The sequence below is a fragment of the Falco rusticolus genome, chromosome 13 (genome assembly GCF_015220075.1).
Source record: "Falco rusticolus isolate bFalRus1 chromosome 13, bFalRus1.pri, whole genome shotgun sequence".
Lineage (NCBI taxonomy): Eukaryota > Metazoa > Chordata > Aves > Falconiformes > Falconidae > Falco > Falco rusticolus.
Genome location: NC_051199.1, coordinates 20,280,466 through 20,305,028, shown reverse-complemented (window position 1 = coordinate 20,305,028; position 24,563 = coordinate 20,280,466). Strand labels below are relative to the sequence as shown.

The 24,563-nt window shown below is 43.5% G+C and overlaps 2 protein-coding genes and 3 non-coding genes across 6 annotated transcripts; 1 reads left to right on the top strand and 4 right to left on the bottom strand.

Moving 5' to 3' along the window:
• Window positions 1-1,695: 1,695 nt before the first annotated feature.
• RFC4 (replication factor C subunit 4) lies at window positions 1,696-14,561 on the top strand. 2 transcript variants are annotated; one of them, XM_037406100.1, is made up of 11 exons: window positions 1,696-1,765; window positions 1,810-2,022; window positions 2,615-2,693; window positions 7,312-7,391; window positions 8,043-8,162; window positions 9,001-9,144; window positions 9,456-9,576; window positions 10,026-10,151; window positions 11,750-11,830; window positions 13,593-13,709; window positions 14,341-14,561. In XM_037406100.1, the coding sequence occupies exons 2-11, from the start codon at window positions 1,898-1,900 to the stop codon at window positions 14,434-14,436; spliced, it is 1,089 nt and encodes a 362-aa protein (XP_037261997.1). In that variant the 5' UTR covers window positions 1,696-1,765; window positions 1,810-1,897; the 3' UTR covers window positions 14,437-14,561. The 2 variants fall into 2 exon arrangements, with proteins under 2 accessions (XP_037261997.1, XP_037261996.1); XM_037406099.1 differs by having other exon boundaries at window positions 1,709-2,022.
• A 947-nt stretch (window positions 14,562-15,508) lies between these two features.
• On the bottom strand, window positions 15,509-22,849 carry EIF4A2 (eukaryotic translation initiation factor 4A2). Its single transcript, XM_037406098.1, has 11 exons — window positions 22,727-22,849; window positions 21,527-21,572; window positions 21,308-21,440; window positions 20,910-21,049; window positions 19,561-19,729; window positions 19,256-19,365; window positions 19,015-19,158; window positions 18,487-18,624; window positions 18,122-18,211; window positions 17,802-17,881; window positions 15,509-16,315 (listed from the first exon to the last, which is right to left on the bottom strand). Exons 1-11 carry the CDS (start codon window positions 22,753-22,755, stop codon window positions 16,171-16,173), a joined length of 1,224 nt encoding a protein of 407 aa, XP_037261995.1. The 5' UTR covers window positions 22,756-22,849; the 3' UTR covers window positions 15,509-16,170.
• Window positions 18,288-18,414, bottom strand: LOC119157119. The gene has a single exon (XR_005107384.1). It is a non-coding gene; the product is annotated as a small nucleolar RNA SNORA63 (small nucleolar RNA).
• On the bottom strand, window positions 18,787-18,967 carry LOC119157128. The gene has a single exon (XR_005107393.1). It is a non-coding gene; the product is annotated as a small nucleolar RNA SNORA81 (small nucleolar RNA).
• On the bottom strand, window positions 21,130-21,200 carry LOC119157130. The gene has a single exon (XR_005107395.1). It is a non-coding gene; the product is annotated as a small nucleolar RNA SNORD2 (small nucleolar RNA).
• Window positions 22,850-24,563: the final 1,714 nt, after the last annotated feature.

Here is a 24,563-nt window from a genome sequence, read left to right as displayed (position 1 = left end):
CACTGAGGGCAAGCAAATGAGAGGACATCGTAACTGAGTTTGATCTGTTGGACTTTAAGATGGTGAGTGCACGCAATTTGATAGAGCAAGCATAATTTTCAGTCCTTGTGTATCTGAGGGGGAGGGAGAGAAAAACGGAGCAAGAGAGAAGAGCTTGGGTTTAATTATTCCTTTCTGGAATTTTTAACTTTTGTTAAGGTAATGAAACAAAAAGTTGTGTTATGAAGTTAATCCACTAGACAGGAAGTTCCATTGCTGAACTGAACCTGAGGCTCATACATAGTTAATAAAATGCTCAAATGTCAAGTATATTTGAAGTGGCCACATTAAAGGAAGTGGATTGAATAGAGACCACCAAATAGAATGAAGCTTCAAAAATACAAGGCTTTATACAGCTTCAGAAAGCAAACCAATCAGTTCTAGCTGTTTATACATCCTGATTTCCAAGTTACCATGAATTGGAAATACCAAATATAACCACAGCAGGGAAAAAAAATAGTGTTGCATTTTCATCTAGAACAAGACAGCTTTACTAAATATACGTGTGGGCATTTCTTGCTGCTAAGGCTATGATCTGAATGTCATGCTTCAAGAGCAGAATGCCAGATGAAACAGTTCATTTAAAAATTGTCCAGATGAGGATTACAGGTGTCTCACTGATAGAACGAGATATTTTCAGCCTAAATTCTTTCCTGCATCTCCTTTTCCAAAGACTGTTCATCTGTTGCCATAGAGACCATTTCCAATCTACTCTTTTCCCTTGCCCAGGTTCTATTTTGGGTGATCACTACCGTGGCTGCCCAGGTCACTCCGGCTGTGCCTCATGGCAGGGAGCAGCCAAGGGGAAACAGTAAAGCAAAACATTTGCAACCATACAATATACAGCTGCTGGCCACAGAATTACTTCCATATTTTTATCCACAAAGCCGGTACATCATTGGGAGCACGAGCTGTAGCTAACCAGCTCATAAAAATGTGGGCGTGCATCACGACTGCCAAATCTACTAGGATGCTTTTTTGTCATTTAAAGGGAACTGTCACATCAATCACACGCCTCATTTTTTTCCTGCCTTTACCGTAATGGATATTATTAGAAGTAATGGGAAAACAAAAAGATTCACTTTCGCGTCGCTGGTAGCTTTTGCACCACCAGCCCCACGCCTGCACGCCTGGGGGAGCTGCTCGCCCGGCCACGGGGCAGCCCCCCCGGCCGTGCAGCCACACGCCGCCGGCGGCAGCCGGGGCAGGGCAGGCCGGCCGCGGGCTCCGGCTTTCCTGGGATTCGCTTCCACAGGCCCCCAGGACGCACCTCAGCCGGCCCTGCCGCAGGGCCGCACCGGCTCCCACCTCCTGACAGGAGAGGCCCCTCCTCCACTTTGCTTTCGGCGCTGCTTTTGCACCTCGCCTTTTTTTTCTTTCTTTTTTTCCCACTATTTGTTGCGGTACGGGCACTCGCGGGGGATGGCGAGGTGCTGGCGCCGACCACCCGGCACCGCCCTGAGGCGGGGCGCGCCATGGCGCCCTGAGGTACCGCCACCGCCCGGACCCGCCGCCCGCTGCCCGCCGCCCGCCTCAGAGCGCGGCGCATGCGCAGAGCGCGGCCCTCGGCCCCTTGGCGCGACGTTAGCGGCCGCCCCCGCGGCGGGGCCGCGCTCTGTGATTGGCCCGCGGCGGGCGGAAGTGGCCTCACCCGCGGCCGGCGGCGGGAAGGGGTGGTGGGGTCTGTGGGGACCGTGCGGCGGGGCTGCCTGCGTGCCCTGCGGCCTAGCGGCCGGGCCGGGGCTCGAGCCTGTGAGGTGTCGGTGACGGTGACGGCCGGGCCGGGGCTCGGAGCCTGTGAGGTGTCGGTGACGGCCGGGCCGGATTCGGCCCAGCCCTGCCCAGCCCAGCCGGCGCCATGCAGGCCTTTCTCAAAGGCCCGTCTTCGATCAGCACCAAACCGGTGGCTGCCAAGGAGAGGGGTGCAGCAGGGAGCAGCGGGGAGGGCAGGAGGCCCAGGCCCATCCCCTGGGTGGAGAAGTAGTAAGGGTCTTTCTTGGGCAGTGGGGTCGCTGGCCGGGGTGACAGTGGCTGGTCGTGGCGGGGGGGTTGGCTCTGGAAGGGGTGCTTGGCAGGGGGGGTGGATGTCTGGCAAAGGGGGTTGCAGCTGTAGGTGTCTCCACCTGGGAGGAGAGCTTTAGCTTTTTTTCTTATGGGAGAGAACCAGCACCATGAACTACTATGAGAGCCCTTTGCTGGGGCTACAGAGCAGAACGTGCCTCCATTGTCCATGGCAAGCGGCGCAGAAGTGCATTAAATGCTTCATTTTTGAAAAGCTTTTATCAGCTTGCAGGGTGTATTGCAGTCTGCAACACAGTTCTGCTTCTAAAACAGCTCAGGCAGGTGTTTACAATAGAGATAGACAAACAGCTTCCTGAGAAATTACATCACTTCAGTAATACAGACCAGAGGCATTAGACAGATTTCCTGTTATGATTTTGACTTCAGCTACAAGATTTGCTGTAATTCTTCAGTACCTAATGTAATCAGAAAGAGAAATGCTGTTTTTCTCAATTTAATTTTTTTCTGAAACTTTGTTAACTAATAAATTGTCATTTAATGTATTTTTATTCAGTCGCCCCAAAAACGTGGATGAAGTCGCCTTCCAGGATGAAGTTGTTGCTGTACTGAAAAAGTCCTTGGAAGGTGCTGATGTGAGTGTAATGATAATGTCTACCCAGTACAGTATGTTTAGGGAGAAACTTCTGCCAGTGGTAACGAAAACTTCTCTTTTCTAACTCTGCAGTGATCATTTTTACAGTGGTACTTTACGAACAAGCTAAGTGACTTCCTCATAGTATGTTGTGATATACATGTAAAATTTCTGATGTTTCCAGCCCTCTAGACATTGTAAAATTGTCAGCTTTGTGATGCTGTTTGGAATTTTTCTGGAAAAGCTCAATTGGTAAACTTCCTGTTGCTTGAAACCTGGAAATTGTTGTCTCTACACTGCTATTCAGCTAGTAATTTTGACATATGTGTTTAAGAGGAGAAGGGAAATTTTTCCTTCATAGAGAAGTCTGGCTTGCCAGTCATTCCAAAATAGTTCTAGTGATCTGTCAGTGCTTCTGTGAAACTGCTGAACATTAAAACAAACGTACTGTTTGATAATGAGGGAAATTTAAGTTATAAGTGCCAAGTCTACTACTTAGAGAGTTAGTGACCCTCAGCTTTTGGGGTTAAAGTTTCCACGTAAGCCTCCGTGGCTTTAAAAAGGTAAGTGTGATAGTTGCACTAACTTCACTGCAGCGTTGGCTTCTGTGACCTAAGAATTTAAAAGAGAATGAGCAGAGCATTTTCAGTTGCTTTTGTTTACACTTGCATTTGCTTTTGTGTAAAAATGTAGTAAATATTCAGTATGAATGACAGTTACTTTCTCCAAATCAGGTGATAGGAAGGTGGAGGGACTGAAGGGAGAGGTAAAGTAGGTGGCCAAGAAATGTTTGTAAGTCTGGACAGCTTTTTCCTTTGTACATGCTGAGACTTTTTGTGCTCCATGTTTCACCTAAAGGGTCATTCTTGTGCTGCAAAAGCTGTTTCTGTCTTCATGGACTGCTAATGCCAGCTGAAGTGGTTGGTAAGGATGTTCTGAAAATGACATTTGTGATACGGCTGGCTGCTCACCAAGAGTTGAGGTGGACCTTTCAGAATTTAATGCAAGAAGATTTTCACTTGTGCGTGTGATGTGCAATATGCACGGGTAGCCTTTGGTATTTGAAAATTTTATCTTGAGACAATTTGTTGTGCAGTTCTGATTTTGACTAATATCTTCAGATAGAAATAGACTCATATTAATTTAATCAGAACTTGCAAAAGCACAAGTACCTTATTTGTTTGAGATTAGGGAGGCAAAATGAACCTGGTATGACAGAACTGGGAAAGATTTGTGTAATTTCTTACTTTAGGTCATGTCTCCAGATTCAGTTTACTGTGAGAATGCTGTTGCAATGTGACCTTGTTATGTAATGTTGTAGCCATAGAAATCTAGATTTCAAGATCAATGCTGCTACATTATAGTATTTTTAGAGTTTAGGTAATTAGTAAGGAAATACTAACCACTAAGGAGAAATGAGGTGCGGTCACCTATTCTGTCTGGACATATCAGTCGTGTAACATCGCTTAGGTGATCAGTTGTGAAGTTCTATTTTGAGCAACAGATATTTAAAACCTTACAGCTTCTGGATCAGCAATGTTTCTCGGATCATGAACCTAGTACACTTGTGTTGACTGTCTGCCTCCTGAGTTAAAAAGACAAATTTTTAGCTTCTGCTTATGGTTACAGGCTTCGTATTTTTCCACAGCTACCCAAACTCAGCAAGGCATTTGAGAACAAAATCATGCAAGTACTTTAAAATATTTAGTGCTTTTAAGATTTGGACATTCTCTTGAAACGTCTCATTCTGTCAAAAATGCAAAAGTATAATTTAAACTCTGAGGTGGCTGGTACTTATTTCAGAACTTCTTACTGAATTTGGAGATCTGATGAGATCAAAGGAACAGCTGTGACAACGCTGTAGGTTTGTGTAATATGCTTTATTTAAACCTTAGTGTTGAAAATGGAGAGCAGGTCCTTTGTTGATTGGCTTGTATTTGTGGGCCTTGGTTTGGGAGCTTCTAAATGGAGCAGAACTTTGAAGTCCCTGATATATCTCCATCTGTAATAGCAAGCATCTGTCTTGTTATAAACTGTGAAGACAGAGTCCAGGTTGTTTTGAACTGGAAAAGTTGATTTCTGTCTGCCAGAACTGTTGATTTGTTGTTGCTTTTTGCAAAGAAAATGACAAGTGTCATAGTATTCTTGAATTTTCATTTACTTGATGATATCCTAATACCTGAAAAGTTAGGTATAGGATTATCATTGCAGTTTACATCTTCACTTGTACTTAAACTGCAAACCCCACTCCTTTTCTAGAAGTTTATGTGGTAACTTTCCCATAAGCATGTGGTGCCTGCAGGTATTCTGCTTACCCCTGGCAAGCATGGAAAAATGGATAACCGGATCGGGTTGCAGTCTGTTTAAAAATACTGCCACAGTTACATAAAGGATTAGTTTGTGCTTGGTGAAAAAGTAGTGTAAATGCTGGTGATAACTTCAGTGAGAAACAAGCATAAATGAGGTTGAAACAGAAACAGTAGTAAAGTATGGGTTTAATGGAATTAGGAAACAGATTCTTATAACTTTTTACTGCTAACGCTTGTTTTGAGAACTAGTAGAATTAGCACAGAGGCATGAAATCATGTATCTCCACAAAAATGTCTACCCTTCCAGTGTGCTAACCTAACATGGTTGTTGATTTTCTGCTGTCATTCAGTAAACATTTCCTCTCCCTGGAGTTTTCCCAAAAGATAGAGGGGGGATAACAATGTTGTGGTATCTAATTAAACTAGAAAAAAGCTCTGTTAGTACTGGATGCCATTTGCTTTTTAGTAATTAGGGAAACAAGCAACAAATGATTGACAGAAAGAACAAGCAAAATTTGAAATGGATTTATTTACAGTAAGTTGATTGAAGGTTGAAATTCTTCTGTCTGTACTTTTACAGAATATACACAGTTGAGTCTGTTCTCTGTGTCTTGCCCTAGTTCTTAAAATGGGATGTTTGTTACCAAACTGGGCTGTCTCTATTTCACTTTCTGATTGTGGATTACCTACTCATGCATTTTTCTCTGCTCTTTGGATGTCTTTGGTTTTGCTGTTCCCATTCTGTCTGCATTGCTTGCTATATTCAGCACAAAATTCTCTAACCTAATTTTAGTTGACTCTTTAAATATAGAACCTTTATTAAGGGCTGGAAATCAAGTCAGACTGAGAAGTTTGTCTTTTTGCTATCGATCGGAGGGGACTCTTGAATTCTTGTTCTAGGGCTGGAACATCCCCTGCTGTCAAAGGCAGCAGTTTTAAAGTGCAGCCTGATAGTTTGTAGGAAGGATTACTTGAAATAGTAGTATAGAAAGCTATCACTCCTGTGCTAATTAGAAAGCTTTTTGATGTCAGCCAAAATTTAGTCATGGCTAACTTACACAAATTCGGTTTATGACAACTTTGTTCATTGTCCCTGTGTTGCTCGGATATGTTTATGGAGATCAGTGATATTCCGTCTCTGCTTCTGTTCTGCTGAGCTAACTAAATCAAACTCTTCACAAAAAGTCACTTCTCATAAGATAGACTCTTCACTCCTTTGGTCACCTTTCCCAGTTTGGATTCACTATCTTTGGCTAAGGATGACCTGAACTGTATGTAGCTTTCCAGGTGAAGTCTTGTTAGCCCCCTGTTAGTATTAATGATTTTCCATCTGTATTGAAAGCGCATGTCCTAGGACAATCATGTTACACAAGCTTGTACTGTTCCTCTGACCGACAGACAAAACAAAGTCAGTTTTCATTTTATTCCAGCTGGTTAATTCCAGAGATCTAGCAGATATGCAGTTGTATTCTCAAATTGTGAGATTTTATGTTTTGTGCTGCTATATGTCATTCTGTAATTATTACTGCAGTCTTCATTGTGCTGCTTTGATCTTCCTGTGTCAGCATGTTTCTTTAATACATTCATATTTTTCCTGCTGAGGTTATTAATTAAATTATTTGAAAGATCAGTTAACCTAATCTTTTTAAGAAATGGCACTGGTCTCCTCCTTTTGAAAAATTCTTGGATGGATGTGGAAGTTTGCCAGTCAGTTGTTGCAAGCATCTCTCTGATTAGCGTTAGGCTGTGTCTGCATTGCACTGGCTGCAGTACAGTGCAGGCATTCACAAGCTCCCTTGTACTTACTGCAGTGGAGTTAATGGCAGCACAGAATTCTCAGCGTGGCTTGAAAAGGCAATCTGGGGAGCTGAGAAAGTAAGGGATAGTAAACCTGTGACAGGTTGTGTGACAGGTGCACTGCTAGTATTATCCGGACTATTTGATTGGCATTCTTGGATAAATTTACATGTCGCTGCAGTCATAACAATAAGTTCTGTAGGCTTTAGTGACCTCAGACATGACCTGGAGTGAATATATCAGAATAAAATATAAATTGAAGTATCAATTTTGATACAACACGTGATGGTGCCACTAAATAACAGCTTGTTCATGCTGTGTTATAAACAGCAACTGTTTGTCCTACTTTTTTAGAGCGCTATGTGCAATGACCTAGGCCTGAAAGACTTTATATTATTTACTAGGAGGAGTAGATACTTTGTTCTATTAGGTGCTCAGATTTTCAGTAGGTTTTCCTGTTTGTGGTGTGGTTTGTTTATTTGCTTTTTTTGAAAATAGTGCCTTGTGTTTCAGCTTCCCAATCTGTTGTTCTATGGCCCACCTGGAACTGGAAAGACTTCCACTATTTTAGCAGCTGCTAGAGAACTGTTTGGGTAAGCTGGAATCAAGTTGCTTTGGTGCAATTGACTATCACGTCTTCTAAACATGTGACAGAGTGCCTCTGGTCATTGCCTGTTCTTATGTAATTTCTAGGTCTTTTTCAGGAATATCTTCACGTTCTAATTCAGATGTAGCATGAGATTTCTTTCTCATTTGTCCTGTCACAAGTAATTGATTTCAGTTACCGGTATAGACCTAAACCACTTCAGGCTAGCAGCCATGTAACCCTGTAGCAAAAGCATGAAAAAAAATGGCTTGCATATGTCTTCCTGAACTTTGTAAAGGAATTCCAATTTTAAGTTAGCTACACCTAGATCTCAAAGTACTTCATAAAATATCTGAATTGTGATCTTTCCGTTATGCGCTATTGAATTGTGTCTAGAAGTAATACTGGGAGTTGGACTAAAATTCATCATGTCTGTGTTCATCAACTCACTTGTAGCACTTGGGAGTTTTTTTGAGCAGTGCATCCAGTGACCCGTAAGCAAAAAACTGATGAGAATGTGGTTTGATGTTATAAAAAAATAATAAAATTATTTATAATAATACCTGGCAGTCAAAGAGGCCAGAAGGGTTGTCGTTATACTTTGTAATATATCATTACAAGAGTTAGCAGCTAACATGTTGTAATAAAAATTTTGCAGGCCTGAATTATTCCGGCAAAGAGTCCTTGAGTTAAATGCTTCTGATGAACGAGGAATACAAGTGATTCGGGAAAAAGTGAAGGCTTTTGCTCAACTAACTGCATCTGGAAGCTGTTCAGAGTAAGTGCTGGATCAGACCCCTCTCACTTAGGACAAAGCATGTGGTTGGTTTTGTATAGGTTAACTTGATAATTCTAATATAAATGATGGGTCAGCACTGCCCGGAAGTTTGCAACACACAGTGCTTTGGCTAAACTTTGACTTAATGTAATTTCATGTTTAGAGTTTGAATACCTGGGAGGAACTTTTACTAGTGCTGTTGAGAGAGGCAGAGGGAAAATCCCAGAAGATCAAGCTTCCTGGATTTGGTGATAGCTGTCTGAGTGCCATAGGAAAGCTTTTTTTGGTATTGTGGTGGAAGTTACTTCCCTAGTGCCTCTAATCGGCAGCGTCTCATACAAGAGAGGTGCTAGTTTATAAGATGCTAACAAGATTCTGGGGTTAGGTGGTGAGAAGCCTCATGCAGGTGAAGCTGTATGTGTGAAAAAAACTGGAAAGCAGCAGGAAGTCCTGGCATGCAGCTTCTATCTGGCAAGAAATAAGTGTGTACTGAAATTAGTCTGTTGCAGTGTTCTTTGAAGTCTTTGAATTGGGAGGCCTGTAAAAACATCTGCATTAGTTATTAAAAGAAGAAACCTAAAGCAAGACTACATATTTTTGAGGACTTTTGTAGTATTTAAGTGTTGGTCTTTCTGTAAGAACTCTGTCCTCCCTTTATTACAAATATTAGTCCTTTATCTAAAAATAATCAAAAAAGATTGAACCTCTGAATACATTCTATTTATTGGGTATAAATAGTTAAGTAAAATATGACTTGCTATTTGCAATGATTTTCCCCCCCACCCCACCTTGGTCTATAGGTTGCATGTCTCTAGATGACAGATTTCTTATTTTTCAGTGGTAAAGTTTGTCCTCCTTTTAAAATTGTAATCCTGGATGAAGCAGACTCAATGACTTCAGCAGCCCAGTCAGCCTTACGACGGACAATGGAAAAAGAATCTAAAACAACACGCTTCTGCCTTATTTGTAATTACATCAGCAGGTATGTATGGAATTTGTTGCTTATTTGGACTTGTTGCTCTTTCTGTACTGTGATATCTTTTTTTTTTTTGTTGCTTTTTTGTTTTATCTCCCCCCAACTTCCCCAAGAGGTTGATACCTACTTTTCGTAGTTTTCAGTTAAGAGACGTAGCTATGGGAATGCAAGTCTGAAGACAGTGTTTAGGTTTCCACTTTTATTCTTTAAATGTTGCAGTTTTAAGGTTACATTGCCCTTTTCTGCCTTGTTAGCTTTGTCTGGAAGAATTTAACCCATGCATTCAGTTACCAAAAACTTACCTTTCTACTTTTCAGAATAATTGAACCTTTAACATCTCGATGCTCCAAATTCCGCTTCAAGCCTTTGTCAGACAAAATCCAACAGCAGAGGCTATTGGACGTTTCTGAGAAGGAACATGTGAAAATCAGTAGTGAGGTAACTTCATGGTTGCCCTGGGGTTTTTTTGCTTATTCCAGTGCATAATTGCATTGCAGTGAAAGGGGCTAAGTTGTGATACTTTTCCAGACTGCTCAAGTGTATTAAATACAATATACAAACTCATTTAGATATTAATCTCCTTCCATAGATAGGATGAATTTTGATACTTCCTAAAACCAAAGAAATGTTCACCAGGGAAAAGTGAAGCAAAACTGTAGGTGTTTTGTTCTGTGCTGAGCATACTTGCATTAAACCATTTTTCATTTTGAAATTGCCAGCACACATTTGTGTTAGTAGAGAGGTTGTGTTAACTTGTGTATTGTGCCTGTCTGCGACAATCTGCTTTAGGCACTACCTGATGTTTTAAAATCAATGTGCTGATAAAGTATAGTGGATTCTAATCAACAGTGAAATATAACTTTGCATTTCCTGACATTATTTTTCAGGCAGTATCATACCTTGTTAAAGTGTCAGAAGGGGACTTAAGAAAAGCAATTACTTTTCTTCAAAGTGCCACTCGCCTAATGGGTGGGAAAGAGATCACAGGCAAGATAGTCACTGAAATTGCTGGGGTAAGCTATGCTTCACAGTTTCTCCTGTAACTAGTCTGAAAAACATTTACGTAGCAAGTCTACTTGCTATCTGTATCTACCTTTGCTCACAGTTTGATTTAAAAAAGTTGTTTCATACATGAGTATTGCAGTATGGTACTAGAATTTTAAAGACTGTGTGATTCTGTACACTTATTACATAGCAAGTTGCTAGAAACTTATCCTGTATGTCAAAGAAAACTGTAAAATAGTCTTATAATTCAAACTGAAGTTGAAATACTCTACCCATGAATGGAAAATGTATTGCCTTTTGTGGGACAGTAGACTAGAATGGCTTTTTGGTATATATGTGTGTGTATAAAAATATAGACAATTGTAAAGTATGGTTTGGAAACACCATAGAGGAATGACTTTCAGTAGCAGCTCGTTTTCAACGTTGACAGTGACAGTGTCTCCTCAAGGATCTGTGTGGGTCTTGCTTATTAACAAAATAGCAGTGATTTCTTCTACAATGACATAGATAATACTGACAGGGACAGGAGAAACCTGAGAGGAAATACATTTAGTGAAACTTGTGTGAAGGTGTTCCTATAGCAACAAAACACCCCCTAAAGAAAGAAAGAAATGTGAGATTAGGAGCTGAGGAGCTGAAAAATAAATGGGCTTTAATGATGGACACACTTCTCTTGAAGGTGCTACCATCGTACCCAATTGTAAGGGTTGTGATGATTTCACTTTGGTGGAACCAGAGCCAATTGCTACTGTCCATGTTTTACAGATCAGTTTTAAACAATTTTCTCAGTGAAGTCGTACAGTTTTGTGTATCTAACTGTAGAAAAGAGCTGTGTTTCACTTACAAATAAATCACAGTTTCTAAGAAACCTGGAAGAGGTTGACTGTAACGATAGGAAAGACAAGCATGAAATTCCATCATTCAATAAATGCTTGTTTAAACCAAAGGAACCCAACTTTACATCTTCAGAACGACTTCAGGTTCTTGGTTGTACATAACTTTTGTGGCCCTTGAGTGACCTTAGTGCAAAAGGTTGGTAAAGAAGCTTTGAAACTGAACTGTCCAGACACTCTACTGTCAGGAATGACAATGAGTAGAGGGGAGAATGTGGGCAGTGTCTCCCAGCTCAGAGCTAAATCATGGCATCTGTCGGGTTTTTTCCTTCTGATTTATCATGTGATCTTGTTGCATTGGGCTTTTTCTTGTATATCCCTGGTGCATCACTGGAGAGAAAATTGGTTTGCTGTTTTGCTTTGGTGTAGAACAGTACAGAGAGCGTTGGCTGATCTAATTGCTGAAGTAGGTCCTCCACTTAGTCAATGTCCTGAATAAACGATGGTGTGTTAGATTTATGAAGGTGACTTTGACAGTTCACTATCATTATATAGTTTTTATTTTAATATCACCAATATAGGGCAAATATTAGCCTAGTCTCTTAAAAGTTAGCTGGTCCATTTTATATGCTTGCTTGAAAGTGGCTGGGCGTGCAGAGGAATGAAATGCTACAATGGCCTGCTTCATAACAGTTTGTGTCTGTTACTGTAAGCATCGATTTGAATTTTAAGTGTACAAAGTTGAAATTAAGAAATGTAACTTCTTGTTACAGGTCATCCCTAAAGAAACCATTGACGAACTGCTATCTGTCTGCCGGAGTGGTTCATTTGAGAAACTGGAAACCCTGGCAAAGGTAGAGTCCTCCTAGTGCTCTAGCTTGGGTGTCATTCTAGGTCGTGGCCCTGTGCATCCTTTGTTGCTGGGCTGCAGCCGGAGCTTGGCCTCAAGGCAGTTAAGGGTGCCCGTTTCAGAAGGCTTGGCTCTTACTAGTTAGTACTCTGCTCTTTCCCTTCTGAGGAAGAGCTGTCAAAGCTGCAAATAAGATTCCCTACCAATGTGATTCTGGCGTTCTCCTGAGTTAAACTGATGACGTGTGGAGCTGTCGGGCTGAACTAGGCAGAGTAGGAACTCTTAGCAAGATGCTTCTGCTCATCAGGCCTTTAGAACTGTGTCTTCAATGGACCGGACTTAGTCACCTTCTTTGTTACACAGAAGCTGTGTTAGATAAGAAGTATCTGAATAAAGCTGTAGTAAGTCTCAGTTTTAAAATATTTCATGTTAATCTTACATTACACTAGCGATTAAGTTTGTTGTACAAACTGCAGTGGCTTAAAATAGATCTTGCTGGTGGAGGCACAAGCTGCTGGTTTACAGATGTGGATTTATTTTCTTTGATACAGAAAAGGTTCTTACTCTCTTTGAAGACTGGGAAATTCCAAATCTCATGAGTTTAAAGGAGGCTCAGGTGGTCCTGAACTGGATTTGAAATCCCATTCTTTCTTCCAGTGAAACGTCCCATGCCTGTATGGAAAAAAAAAAAAAAAAAGCCATTATCGGTTGGCCTCCTGCTTTTTATTTGGCTGAGCCTCATCGGATAGTTTTGGCAGGACCTCTGGTTTTGAGTCTGGAATTTTTTCTCTGGTAAACTTGCAGCAGATCTTAAGAGTTGCTGTGCAAGGATCTGTGCAGATGTCACTGCCTTACACTTTCACGTTTACTTACCAGGATGTCTGAAAACGCGTTGATCTTAAGAAGTGATGATACAGATTTTCTAAATCCTTGGAGCTGGAGCAGTCTTTCCTCAAACCGTGATCTAATCTAACGTAATAGTTTGGAACTGTTCTCCAGTTTCTGGAGTAGGTACTTCATCGTGGGGTTTTGTTTCAAATATTAGCGCTTGATACTCAATTGACACAATTTGAATGCGTACTTCTGTAAAGCATGGGTGTATATTTTGATGTACAGAAAAATAAGGTTGCAACAACTCTTCTTCTATTTTTATGAACTGCTGTCTGCCTAAATGGCTTCATGGCCTACTGTGCTCACTACTTGCCATTTTTGTAACTGGGCACTACTGATTTTTTTTTTTTTTTTTTAAAAAAAGCTATCTTTAGTTGCCATGGTTTTTATTTTATTAAAAAAGTTTTGGCCTTACAGATCTCTGTATGCCTGAAGCTAGTAGCTACCAGATGAAGAAAACAAATCGGAGTAGGTGGCACTTTAAAATGTGAAGGCTGTGAAACTGCCACCTGATACTGTGGATGTTAAGCTTTCCCAATTTTAGAATAAGTTTGGACAGGTTTAGTGGAGGTTATTAAATGTTTAAAATGTCTCTAGCTTATAAAATCCCCAAGATGTAAATTGTCAGAAGCTGGAAGAATATTTGGGCAAAATTATTGCCATGCGCTTGCAGTCTTTCCTAGGTGCTCCCTTCGGGTTGCTGCCAGGCAGGATGCTGGGCTGTGCACAGACTACTGACTTGTCCTCAAATTAAAAAGCTCCATAATACTTATCAGGACAGTCTTTCAGTTCAGACAGAGTTTTTCAGATTGGTTTTCCAGTTTGTGGGGTTTCTGCTGCTGAATTATTTCCATTTTCCTCTCTCCCTGACACAGAATGTCATAAATGAAGGGTACGCTGTTGCTCAGCTTGTGAACCAGCTGCATGATACTGTTGTTGAGAGCGAAGATTACAGTGACAAGCAGAAATCTGTCATAGTCGAGAAACTTGCAGTAAGTTTGTAGCTCGAGTTAGAAAAAACAAACCACCAATACCCATCTCCACTGATTAATTTTCTTTACACATTTTCTCTCCCGAGAAGTGTACATGATTTTAGTTTTGGAAGTTTCTTTGGTAGAACCTGAATTTTTGTCCTGATAAATTCCATGAGAAGGAACTGAAATCCTATTTAGATGAGTGAATTATTAGCTACATTATATTGTTGTAATGGGAATGGGACTCAGGCAAGAGGTTTGTGGGTTTGGTTGGGTGTGTTTTAATAAAAGGTGGGAGGGAGAATAAAGATGAGATTAAGTCAGCACTGAAAAAAGAATTAGGAGCTGCAAAATGCAAGTTGTTGTTCTGGTGTATAAAATAGGCCTTTTCAAACAAAGAATGAACTAACTTGCTAAATTTTGACCAAAAAGACTAGATGGCTGTGTGGGAAGTTTTGCTAAATTCACTGGAGAAAGGCAGGTGGTGTCGATGACGTGCAGCGATGCTCCCAGCAGTCAGTTGCAGAGCAAATGGCGCATCCTTCCCTGGATGTGATCTCCACCCCTTGGCCACCTGAAGGAGATGGAGACCAGCAAGGCCGCCTTCCCCGGCTATTTAAACGGGCTCTACCTTCTCTTCTCTTTGCAGGAAGTGGACAAATGCTTGGCAGATGGTGCAGATGAATACCTGCAGCTGGTGAGCCTCTGTGCCCTGGTGATGCAGCAGCTAACGCACACGGCTTAACCCCCCACCACCCCGGCAGTGGGGCGGAGCAGCCTCTGGGGGTGGAGCAGGGACCGTGTACTTTTGTACTGTTTTGGTTTGTTTTTTTCCAATAAAAGGACTGCTCAGCAGTTGGAAAAGCTCATGCTGGAGTACTTGATTCTAGTTTTTTAGAAGTTAAGAGAGATCTCTGGCTGCTGAGGGGCCAAGTAATGCTCCTGCTTTGTGGTTGTTGTAGACTTACACAGGGAAAGGTAAATGCATGAAGTGTATACATGCTAAAGGGCTTAGCTGAAAGCAGAGAAAGGATGAGTTGTTCCTTTCAGGCCATGCTGCTTGGGTTTGGAGTGCTGATGTGGTGGAACCATCACTTCACCGCATACAAAGCTTTAGGCTGCACCTAGCTCCTGAGGGGGTGTCCTATGCCACCTCCATCTTGTGTCATCAGACTCCTCAGCTTTAATGATGCAAAAATCACCTTCTACTAGATGTACTGCAACACTTTTACCTCACTCAAGCTACAAAGAAGAAAAAAAGGTGTGACAAAGGTCAGTTACATTCTGAAGAAGTTGCTTTTTTGAGCATCTCGTTCTGCTCTTGCTAACAAAGCCAGTTTTTAAAGTGTTACCTGCCTGAAGACCATCCTTCTCTGGGGTGTCTCAGTATCTTTACTACTGTCCCTGCCTTCCTCAATGCAATTTAAAAAAAAAAAAACACACCCCCCAACTGGTAGCAAGCATAATGCAGCGGAGTAGGCTTTTTAATCAAGCCAGTACTGATTAAGCCAGCCATTTTCTGCTCTGAGGGGAGTATTTTATTTCAGTGGTGTGGACACATGTCTGTGATGGCCCCGTGTGATGGGTCTGAGCCCCTGGCACTCCAAGCTCATTTACTACTCAAAAACCAAGCCCTGCCATTACTGACAGAGCCGGGACTCACCTAGGAGCCCTGGACCTGCTAAAGCACAGCAGGTCTGGCCACCACCACCCACAGCTCCCCTGAAGGGCTCCCAACCTGAGACAGGTCAGACACCACCATCCTCCTCCCTTCTAAGCAAGGCACCCCTCTCTAACCAAGAAGCAATTATTTACAATTTAAGTGAATATAGAAGTATTTTATTGAACATTCAAACTTCATTAAGACATGTGCAATATGGCAAATTTTACTGGGTTTAACCCTAACTAAGACAATAGTATGATTGCTTGCTTGCTGGGGCTTAGCAACAGGGTCCAGATCACACTTACACTAATTAAATACTTTATTGAATAAATACATATGAAACAAAAATGCATTTTAATGCTCTTATAAAAGTTTAAATTTTGAAAGGCCTTTCCAATTCAGTCTGAAGTGTAAGTACATACAGTAAGGGAAGGTAGGCTAGTTTAACGTAATTGGCTGACTTTATGCAGCACTTATATCTTTTAGTCCATAAGTAAATTATTAAATGATAAAGAACATCTAACACAACCACTTCTATGGAACTAGGAAATAAATTTCTAATAAAGAAAAAATTTACAGACCCCATGACTTTCCACCCAACCCCAACAGTCTAACCCTAAAGTGGATAAAGCCAATGGCTTTCCCCACAAGAGCTCACGACAAAAAGTCGCTTCTCTTATCAAAAATCTGTATTTCTGATCCGTTATGAGCATTGAGACAAGATTCAATATATCCCCAAAGAAAGAAGCACGATGCACGTGAATCGCCTATTCAGCAACAGCGAGCACTGCATTCAAAACCACCTCATCCCGGGGATTAAATGAGATCAGCCACATTCATCGGCATCTCCTCCACTGTAGTATTGTAGAAAGTCTCAATGTCTCGCAGGATTCTCTTGTCCTCTTCAGTGACAAAATTTATAGCCACACCTTTTCTGCCAAAGCGACCACCCCGGCCAATTCTGCACAAAGAGAAAACACATTTAAAGACAAGTTAACAATGCTAAGCTGCTTAAAATGTTTGCGAGATTGATTCCTTAACTGCTGCTCTTTCATCTGCCACTGGCCAGGTTACGCTGCATTTACAAGACCAGCTGCTACCGAAGTAACATCTAGTCAGGAAAAACTAGCAGTTGGTGCCACCAGGACAGAAGCAGCAGCCATCCTATGGAGTAGCGCAGAGCAGAAAACATCACTATTTTGGGTGCAAAGTAAGATAATTAATGACATCTACTGTGGTAGGAAGTGCTGGCTCAGTCTCCCTCCCCTCTGCTCAACCAGCACACCCATAGACCACACACGTCCAACCCCAAGCACATGGCAGACAGAAGGTACGAGGCTGTTCCAAGTTAATCCAATCCTATCCAGTAACACGGAACAGCACTGAGTTTTAATTCAATGTAACTGTTTCCAGTGGGAAAACTTACAGTCTGTTTGTTTTCTAAACACAAAAATCCAAGCTGTGTTATTGTGTAAGCCCAAGTCAGCCGCTATCTGCGTCACAGTGTGCAGTTTAGTCACACCCAGCAGGTCTGCCTTCCTGCAGACTGTACAATAAAGCACCCAGTCAGCAAGAGCTAAATACACAGAAGTGGCTCACAAAACACAGCGAACAATCATGACAAAATAAATACCAACTTGCTCTTTATTCAAACTGTGCTGCTTACGAATCCACATCTTAAATTACATCAGCACCATCTTGTGTCATTTAACTGCTGCTGTCAACTCCTGTATTTATTGTCTTTTTATAGGAAGTAACAAAGCAGTTTACTTCCAGTCACTATAATTAAACCTAGGGCAGGCAAGACTCAAAATTGCTGCCAGAAGAGACACACCAGAGGAAAGAATCCCACTGTAAGAGGAGCCACAGCAAGAGCAAACAAGGCACACGAAACGTGAACACAGCTGGGCCACCAGAAGCACGTAAAGCCAGTCCCGTCAATCCTCTATGACTAGTTTGCTTAGCATTAAGGTCTGGTCAGTCACTGAGCAGCAGCAGACACAGGTTAGCTAGGACCTACAGACTGAGCTCATGTTGCTCTCGAGATGCTGTGCCACTTTTTCTCATCCTACTCCACAGCCTACGTGACAAAATGGTAGTTCAGTAGCTGCCAGTTTCCCCACATCTCAAAGGGTGATCAGCCATCACTGAACTCACAACACATCTAAGTTTTCCCAGTGCTTTGTTTTGTTCTCCAGAAGTTGTGTTCCTCCCTGTTTCAGAACCATAGCTGTGCAAATCAGGGCTTTTTTTAAAGCAAAACCACATCCAGTTTTATTTCCTGCTGGCTTTTTTTCATTTCCTGTACAAATATAGGCACAACACCTCCCGTTCTTGCCAAGGACTAGAGGGGAAAAACACAAGCGAGGTTCTGTGCAGATTTCTGTAGAGGATGTGACACTCCACATAGCAGCACACCAACAAAAGGACAGAGCCAACTAACTAACCTGTGAATGTAGTTTTCACGATTGGTCGGCAGGTCATAATTTATAACCAACGACACTTGCTGTACATCAATGCCACGAGCCTGAAAAGCAATACAGAGTCTTTAATGCCAGCCACGGGCTGCAGGTTAACTTACTTATCCCATGCTTCTGTCGACCACATGTTAGTCATGAACTACAACTGTGTAGTCCATAGTGGAGCGCAGTCTTTGCTCTTCCAAGAAGCTCCAAATAGTTCAGGCTATAAGAACCTTCACTGAATTATGAAGCTTTTGGCACCAGGTTTACACAGAAGTGTGTTCAGTTGTAAGATTAATACTCACCAGCAAGTCAGTGGTGATCAGGACTCGGCTGGATCCTGATCTGAACTCTCTCATGATAACATCACGCTCCTTCTGGTCCATGTCACCATGCTGTAGAGTTTAAAAAGTTGCTAATTACTATTAGTTCCAATACACCAGACTGGAATATCCTTTAAAACACAAAGGGATGTATGGAACCCAGCGTCCCTACCTGCCGTGGAAACAAAGCAGGTAGGGATAGAAGGAAGCATTTTTCTTTAAGCAGGGGGAACGATAATACAGCACTGCACAGCTATATTATAACTTTCCTGCTTCTCACTCAAATACAGCTCATGATTTTTCAGTACATACATGGCATTTCAGAAGCTGTAAACATCACTTCTTACCAGAGCTGAGACTGTGAAGTCCCTGGCATGCATTTTCTCTGTAAGCCAGTCTACTTTTCTCCTTGTGTTCAGGAAAATAACAGCCTGTGTAATAGTCAGCGTCTCATACAAATCGCAGAGAGTATCCAGCTTCCACTCCTGAACAAAGAAGATTGGGAATGCATCATACCACTGACAGTTCAGTATGTAATGAGTGCCAAATCAGGAGTAGAACTCAAAAGCAATAACCAATTAAGCATGCAATTACATTTGATACAACCTGTAAAGTTGCAACAGGACACTACGCACAGTCTCTGAATCAGTTGTTGCACCAAATCTCAAGACACAGGACACTGGACATTAAGAAAGAGGTCCACCCTAGTCATTTTTGATCCAGTGCACAGTTTTTCTTCTTCTTGCGTGTACTCTACTAGCATTACTACAGAAACCAAAGCTCAGCCTCAGTTTCTGTAATTTTAGTACAGTGCTTTAACAAGAAGGTAAGAGAACTTAATTCTTTGAGCCAGAGCAAGTACAACAGATACCAACCTCTCTTTCAACATTAATGTAGAACTGCTTGATACCCTCCAGAGTCAGTTCTTCCTTCTTAACCAAAATACGTATGGGATCTCTCATGAACTTTTTGGTCACTTCCAACACATCCATCGGCATTGTAGCTGATAGCAACACAACCTAGAACACATTACTGGTGTTAGCACATACCTAAGACACCAATTTTGATTTAGAGAAAATTCAGCAGTTCTCAGCTACACTAATCAAATCTGCGTACCTGAATGTTTGTGCTTAATTTTTGAAAGATCTCATAAATTTGATCCTTAAATCCACGGCTCAACATTTCATCAGCTTCATCCAGAACAAACATTTTGATCCATTTAGGTGCTATTTAAAAACAGAAATAATTTCATGAAGTTTCAGAAATGCACTGAACACTTTTGTAAATGCTGCTCTCCTTTAGAGCTAAGCTTTACAGGCACAAGGGTCTACAATGCCAGCCAGCACACTACTGAAGCACTTACTGGGTGTGAAATTTATATTGGAAATTATCATCAAGAGCAAAATTAAATTCATACTTACAAAGATAGCGTCTGTTTAACATATCAAACACACGCCCTGGAGTTCCGACCACAATGTGTGGAGCCTCAGCCTGAAGTTTTTGCATTTCATTGCGAACATTTGTACCACCAATACAAGCATGGCATGTTGCTCCCATGTAGTCTCCAAGGGCCAGAATTACCTTTTGAATCTAGAATAAAACCCTTCCATTAGCAGTAATTCCTGGTACATTGAAAATTACGCCCTGTTATCACCGGTGCTATGGACTTTGGAAACAGAGTGTGAACAAGGACTATGCAGTTCTTAATGGTTACAAAAGAGTTGCTAATGATTTTACCCAACTGCTTGTTACTGTTCACTAGAAAGCTCAAGTCAGAGGGGCACTTAAGTCAAATTTTTGTCCTTAACTAGTTGAACTAGCTAAAGTAGTAACAGCCACGCACCTGCTGTTATAAAGTTAAAGCAGGGCCTCCAGAAGCAAACTCAAGTTTTTAACTACGGAGGCCTGCAGATTAGGCACTTGCAGGAAGTTCACAAGAGTGTACTAGTGCGCTGCTATATGCCAGGCTTTAAATTTTCACCTCACCAGTATCTTCTGATCAGAAGATGCAGCCTTTGTTCTACTTTGAGGTTTCAATTTCACTGATCTGCCTTTTTTTCTTTTCTTTCTTGTCTGACTTTGTTCATTTTAGTTTTACTGTGAAGAAAACTGTAGCACTGGCATCTCAGTATATTCTAGCTGAAAAAGACAGCAAATTGTATATAATAATTTCCTACTCTTAAGTTCTGTTCAACATTTCATCTTAAGACCCTGCGTTACTGACATTCATTCATTCTAAAAATCAAGTTTCCTGTAAGTTTTGTTAAACACTCCCACTTAGCAATACAAAATACCAAGCCTTGAAGGCAAAGCAGACATGCAGTAACATTCAGTCAGGAAACATCACAAAGGTACAAGAACAATGAAGTGACTGCATGCACACTGCAGTTTTCATGTTGCACAACTGCACGCAAGTTCAAATAGCTTCCCCAAAATGTTTGTTTGTTTCCACTCAGAACACTGTGCTTTAATGAAATTATCTTGCGTTTTGTTTTTGTACTTAAGATGCTTCCTCAGAACTATACACAGCATCGCAACTGGCTCCAGCATCCCTGCCCCAGCATCCCCTCCACATGCATCAACCTGACTTTTCAAGCAGGCAGAGAAACTTGTGGAATGGAAGCCAGTTTATATCCCCCAAACTCAAAACAAAAAGGGTTCTGAATGGATATTGGTTACAGCCCCTTAAGTCTGTTGTCTCACAGTTGTGAAACCTGAAACCTATGCAACACACAAGCATCTTTTTTTTTTTTAACTACTCTATCAATACCTGTTGAGCCAGTTCTCTGGTAGGGGCCAATACTAGTGCTTGGGTCTCCTTGAGATCAATCTCCAACTGCTGCAGGATGGAAATAGCAAATGTGGCTGTCTTGCCAGTACCTGACTGAGCTTGAGCAATCACATCATACCCTAAAAAAAGTAGGATACACATTTACTGCTCCCACACAGGTCATTCATGTTTTTAGTTTTAATTTTATTCACTTTGAAAAAAGTGATCAGTATTAAAGAGTTCTCTCCATTTCAGGTCAGTCCCGAAAGATGGTATACCATCACATCACTTGTTCAGTAAGAATTAAAAATAGGCATTATCACACACTAATAAAAATAAGCGTTTTACAACGCTTTCCTAATCATCCGATGTCGGTAACAAATGAGTCACCTGCATACCTTTGATGCATGGAATAATAGCTCTCTGCTGAATAGCTGAAGGCTTCTCAAAACCATAAGCATAAATTCCCCTTAGAAGGGATTCTTTTAAATTCATATCATCAAAATTGTCCACAATCTCATTCCAATTGCTCTGTAATAAGGAAGAAAAAATAGTATTAGACCCAACACCCATCTCCATTAGCGACTGAATTCCCAAGTCCGTTCACATTCACCTACCTCAATGACACCATCGGGGTCCATTCCCTCTGGGCCGCCATGGTCTCTGTCACCAAGAAGAACAAGCTGTTAACACAGTAGCAACTAACACGCAGAAGGCACACTGACACCAGAAGCTGCCAAAAGCCATATCTGGAACCCGTGAAAGATCATTCTAGCAGGTGCTTTGATATTTTGCCAACAACGGAAGAAATCCTGCCCTCTCCCCACCGGCTCGGGGCCCACAGAGCCAAGCCCTCAGCTCTCAGTGCGGCAGAACACCATCCCAGCCTTCAAGCCACAGCGCAGCTCCCAGCGCAATTTCAGGCTCCAGAGGAAAAAAAAAAAAAGCCCACCAGAAAAACACGGCTCGGTGCCGGACAAACGGCCCTGCCTCTTCAACGGGGCGAGGCGGCGCGGCCCGGCCCGCATGCGGCGGCGCACAGCGCCCCCCTCACGGAAGGCAGCTGCTGAAGGCGGGGCTCCGCACGCCGGGCCCGCAGCTGCGGGGAGGGAGCGGGGCCGCGGCTGCCGCTGCGCACTCGAGCTGGCTCCGCTGCGGCGCCGGGCGCCAGGCGGGGGGGCGGGGGGAGGCGGATGCCGGCTGCGCTGCGGTGCCCCCGCCCCGCCTCAGCGCCCCGCCGCTCTCGCGAGAACTCCACCCCTGGGATTGCGCAAACCGGGCGCTGCGCGCAGGCTGAGGAAGGCGCCGGGCGACCGCCGGGGGGCCGCGCCCCTCCCCCCTCCAACAAAAAAAATGGTCTCGCCCCCAGCCGGGCCCGCGGAGCCGGGGCGAACCAACGGCCGAAGGCGGGCGGGGGAAGAGACCTTTACGAAAAAACACACCCTGAGCTCAAATCCACGCTCAAACCTTTAAATTGCGGGTTAGATCAGCGAGTACAATTAAATTAAAAATAGCTTTTTTTAAGGGGTGAGGGTTGCTAAAAAAATCGAGAACAGTAAGGCAAGCCCCAAAGAACCGAACTAAATCCTCGCTGAACCGGGAGTAAGGGGAGAGACAGGGCCGAAACATCTAGAACCGGGAGGGGCCGGGACGCCAGGCGCTGTCTGGCCGCAGCGCCAAGCCACCCCCAGGCGCCGCCTCAAGGGCGCAGGCACCCCCTCCTCCCCCGCCACCTCCCTTCTTTCCCCCTCCCCGGCCCAATACACCGACCCCCCTTATGAGGGAAGGGGCCGCGGCCTCCGCACGCCGCGCCATACCTGCTATAATCCGCGGAGCCGCCTGACATGTTCCGAACAGGAGCTCTGTCCTCAACTGAAAAGGCAAGCCCTCCGCGGCGCGCGCTTTATATATCCGCCCGCCGCCGGACTCGTTTCGCTCTGCTCTGCGCATGGATATACACATCACGCCACAAGGAAAAAAGCATGAAACCCTCCGGATTGAGCCCTCTTCCCGAGAGATTCCCGTCACCCCGCTGTTTGAGATACTCTGAAAGGAGCTTCCGAGCCACACGGGGCCGCGAGGCCAGGGGAGCGTGGAACTACTTTTTCCTCAGAGCGCGGAAGGATATTGCACCATTGACTGCGTGATAGCGCCTGGCTCCTTCCTCCCGCTCTGCCCCCCTCCCCGCGTCGGCTGCTGCGCACGGGGTTTCCTGCCCCGGCCCCTGCTGCAGCGCAGGGCGGGGGGAGCGCGGCGGGGCGGGAAGGGGGGTTGGCGGGAAGGGGCGCGCGGCCCCGGCCGGTGGGGTGCGGGGTCAGGCAGCTGGGCTGAGGGACACAGACCGGGCCATGCGGCAGCAGCTGGGGCGGGCAGAGCGGCTTCTTGTCATGGCTGCGTTTCCCCCCGCCATGTCGGTTATTTTTAAAGCCCCAGTGCCCGCATGACGGGAGAGCGGGTTCCCCGGGCGGGGGGAGGCGGCCGGGTCCAGGCGCCTGGGCCGCGGGGTTAGCCTCCTCCGTCCCCCTCTCCGAAATGGCTCCCTGCACCTCCGTGCTAGGCAAAACACCCCCTGAGTTCTCCCTCATCTTTTGGTGAGGGGCGGGAAGGAGCTGAGGCCGGGCTGGGCGGCGAGGGGGCCAGCGCGGGGTGCGGCCGGCGGCGGGGCCGTGAGGAGAGGGGCAAGATGGTGGCCGGGTCCTGCAGCGTGGACTGGTGTGGAAAGTGGCCCCGGCGGTGGGCAGGGGCAGGGTGTGAGGCAGCAGCTAGCTGATCATGCGGATTTGTCACGGGGTGTTAAGGGTGGATAGTCTCTTGAGGGGGTGAAGGCGTATTTGGAGATATTTGTAGGAGATAGGCAGGGTGGTCCTCGGGGCGCTACTGAAAACGCGGTGCTGTGATAGCTGCAGTTCATAGTGTAGCGGTGTGTGCGAAAAAATCTGCCAAGGCTGATGTAAAGGTTAGTGCAGTCCAAAATAAAGCAGTGAGGAAAATGTTAACTGTGCACGCTGATACAGTGAAATGATCAGTGATAATGCCCATTGCCTTTGTACTGTAGTAGAAAAAAAAAATCGATCATTGTGATGTTCTTCTCAGGTTTTAAAATAATCTGTTCATCCATATTTCTTATGTAGGCAAAATACATAAATCGTAAGCAATAATCTGTGCCAACTTTGATGGGTTTATGTGTGTCACTTCTCAAACTTGTTTCCATAGTGATTATATATGAATAAATGGAGGCAGTGCTTGAAAAACTCAACTCCTTGCTTGTCTAGAATGTTGTAAATAGTCTAGAACCATCTAGAATGGCTGTAAAGGGAATATCTGAAAGACTAAATGTACATTAGCTGGTCCTGTAGTAGCGTCTGCTGGGACAATGTTAACTGTATGGCTGCACTTACTGATAACTTACCTGTATTGCTGCACTTATCCCAGCTAAATTATATAAATGCAGCTCCTCTGTCAACCCACCCTAATGTCAAGTTTTGTTCACACATACTGGGTAGAAAATACTGAGGATGCTTCTTGTATTTGCAATTTAGACAGCCATGCAACAAAAACCTTTTTAAATGAATGACAGCAGTTTGTATAGACCCATAAACCTCTGGTTGTAAAAGAAACAGGGTGGACTGAAGAAAGATCATAAACACAGGTTTG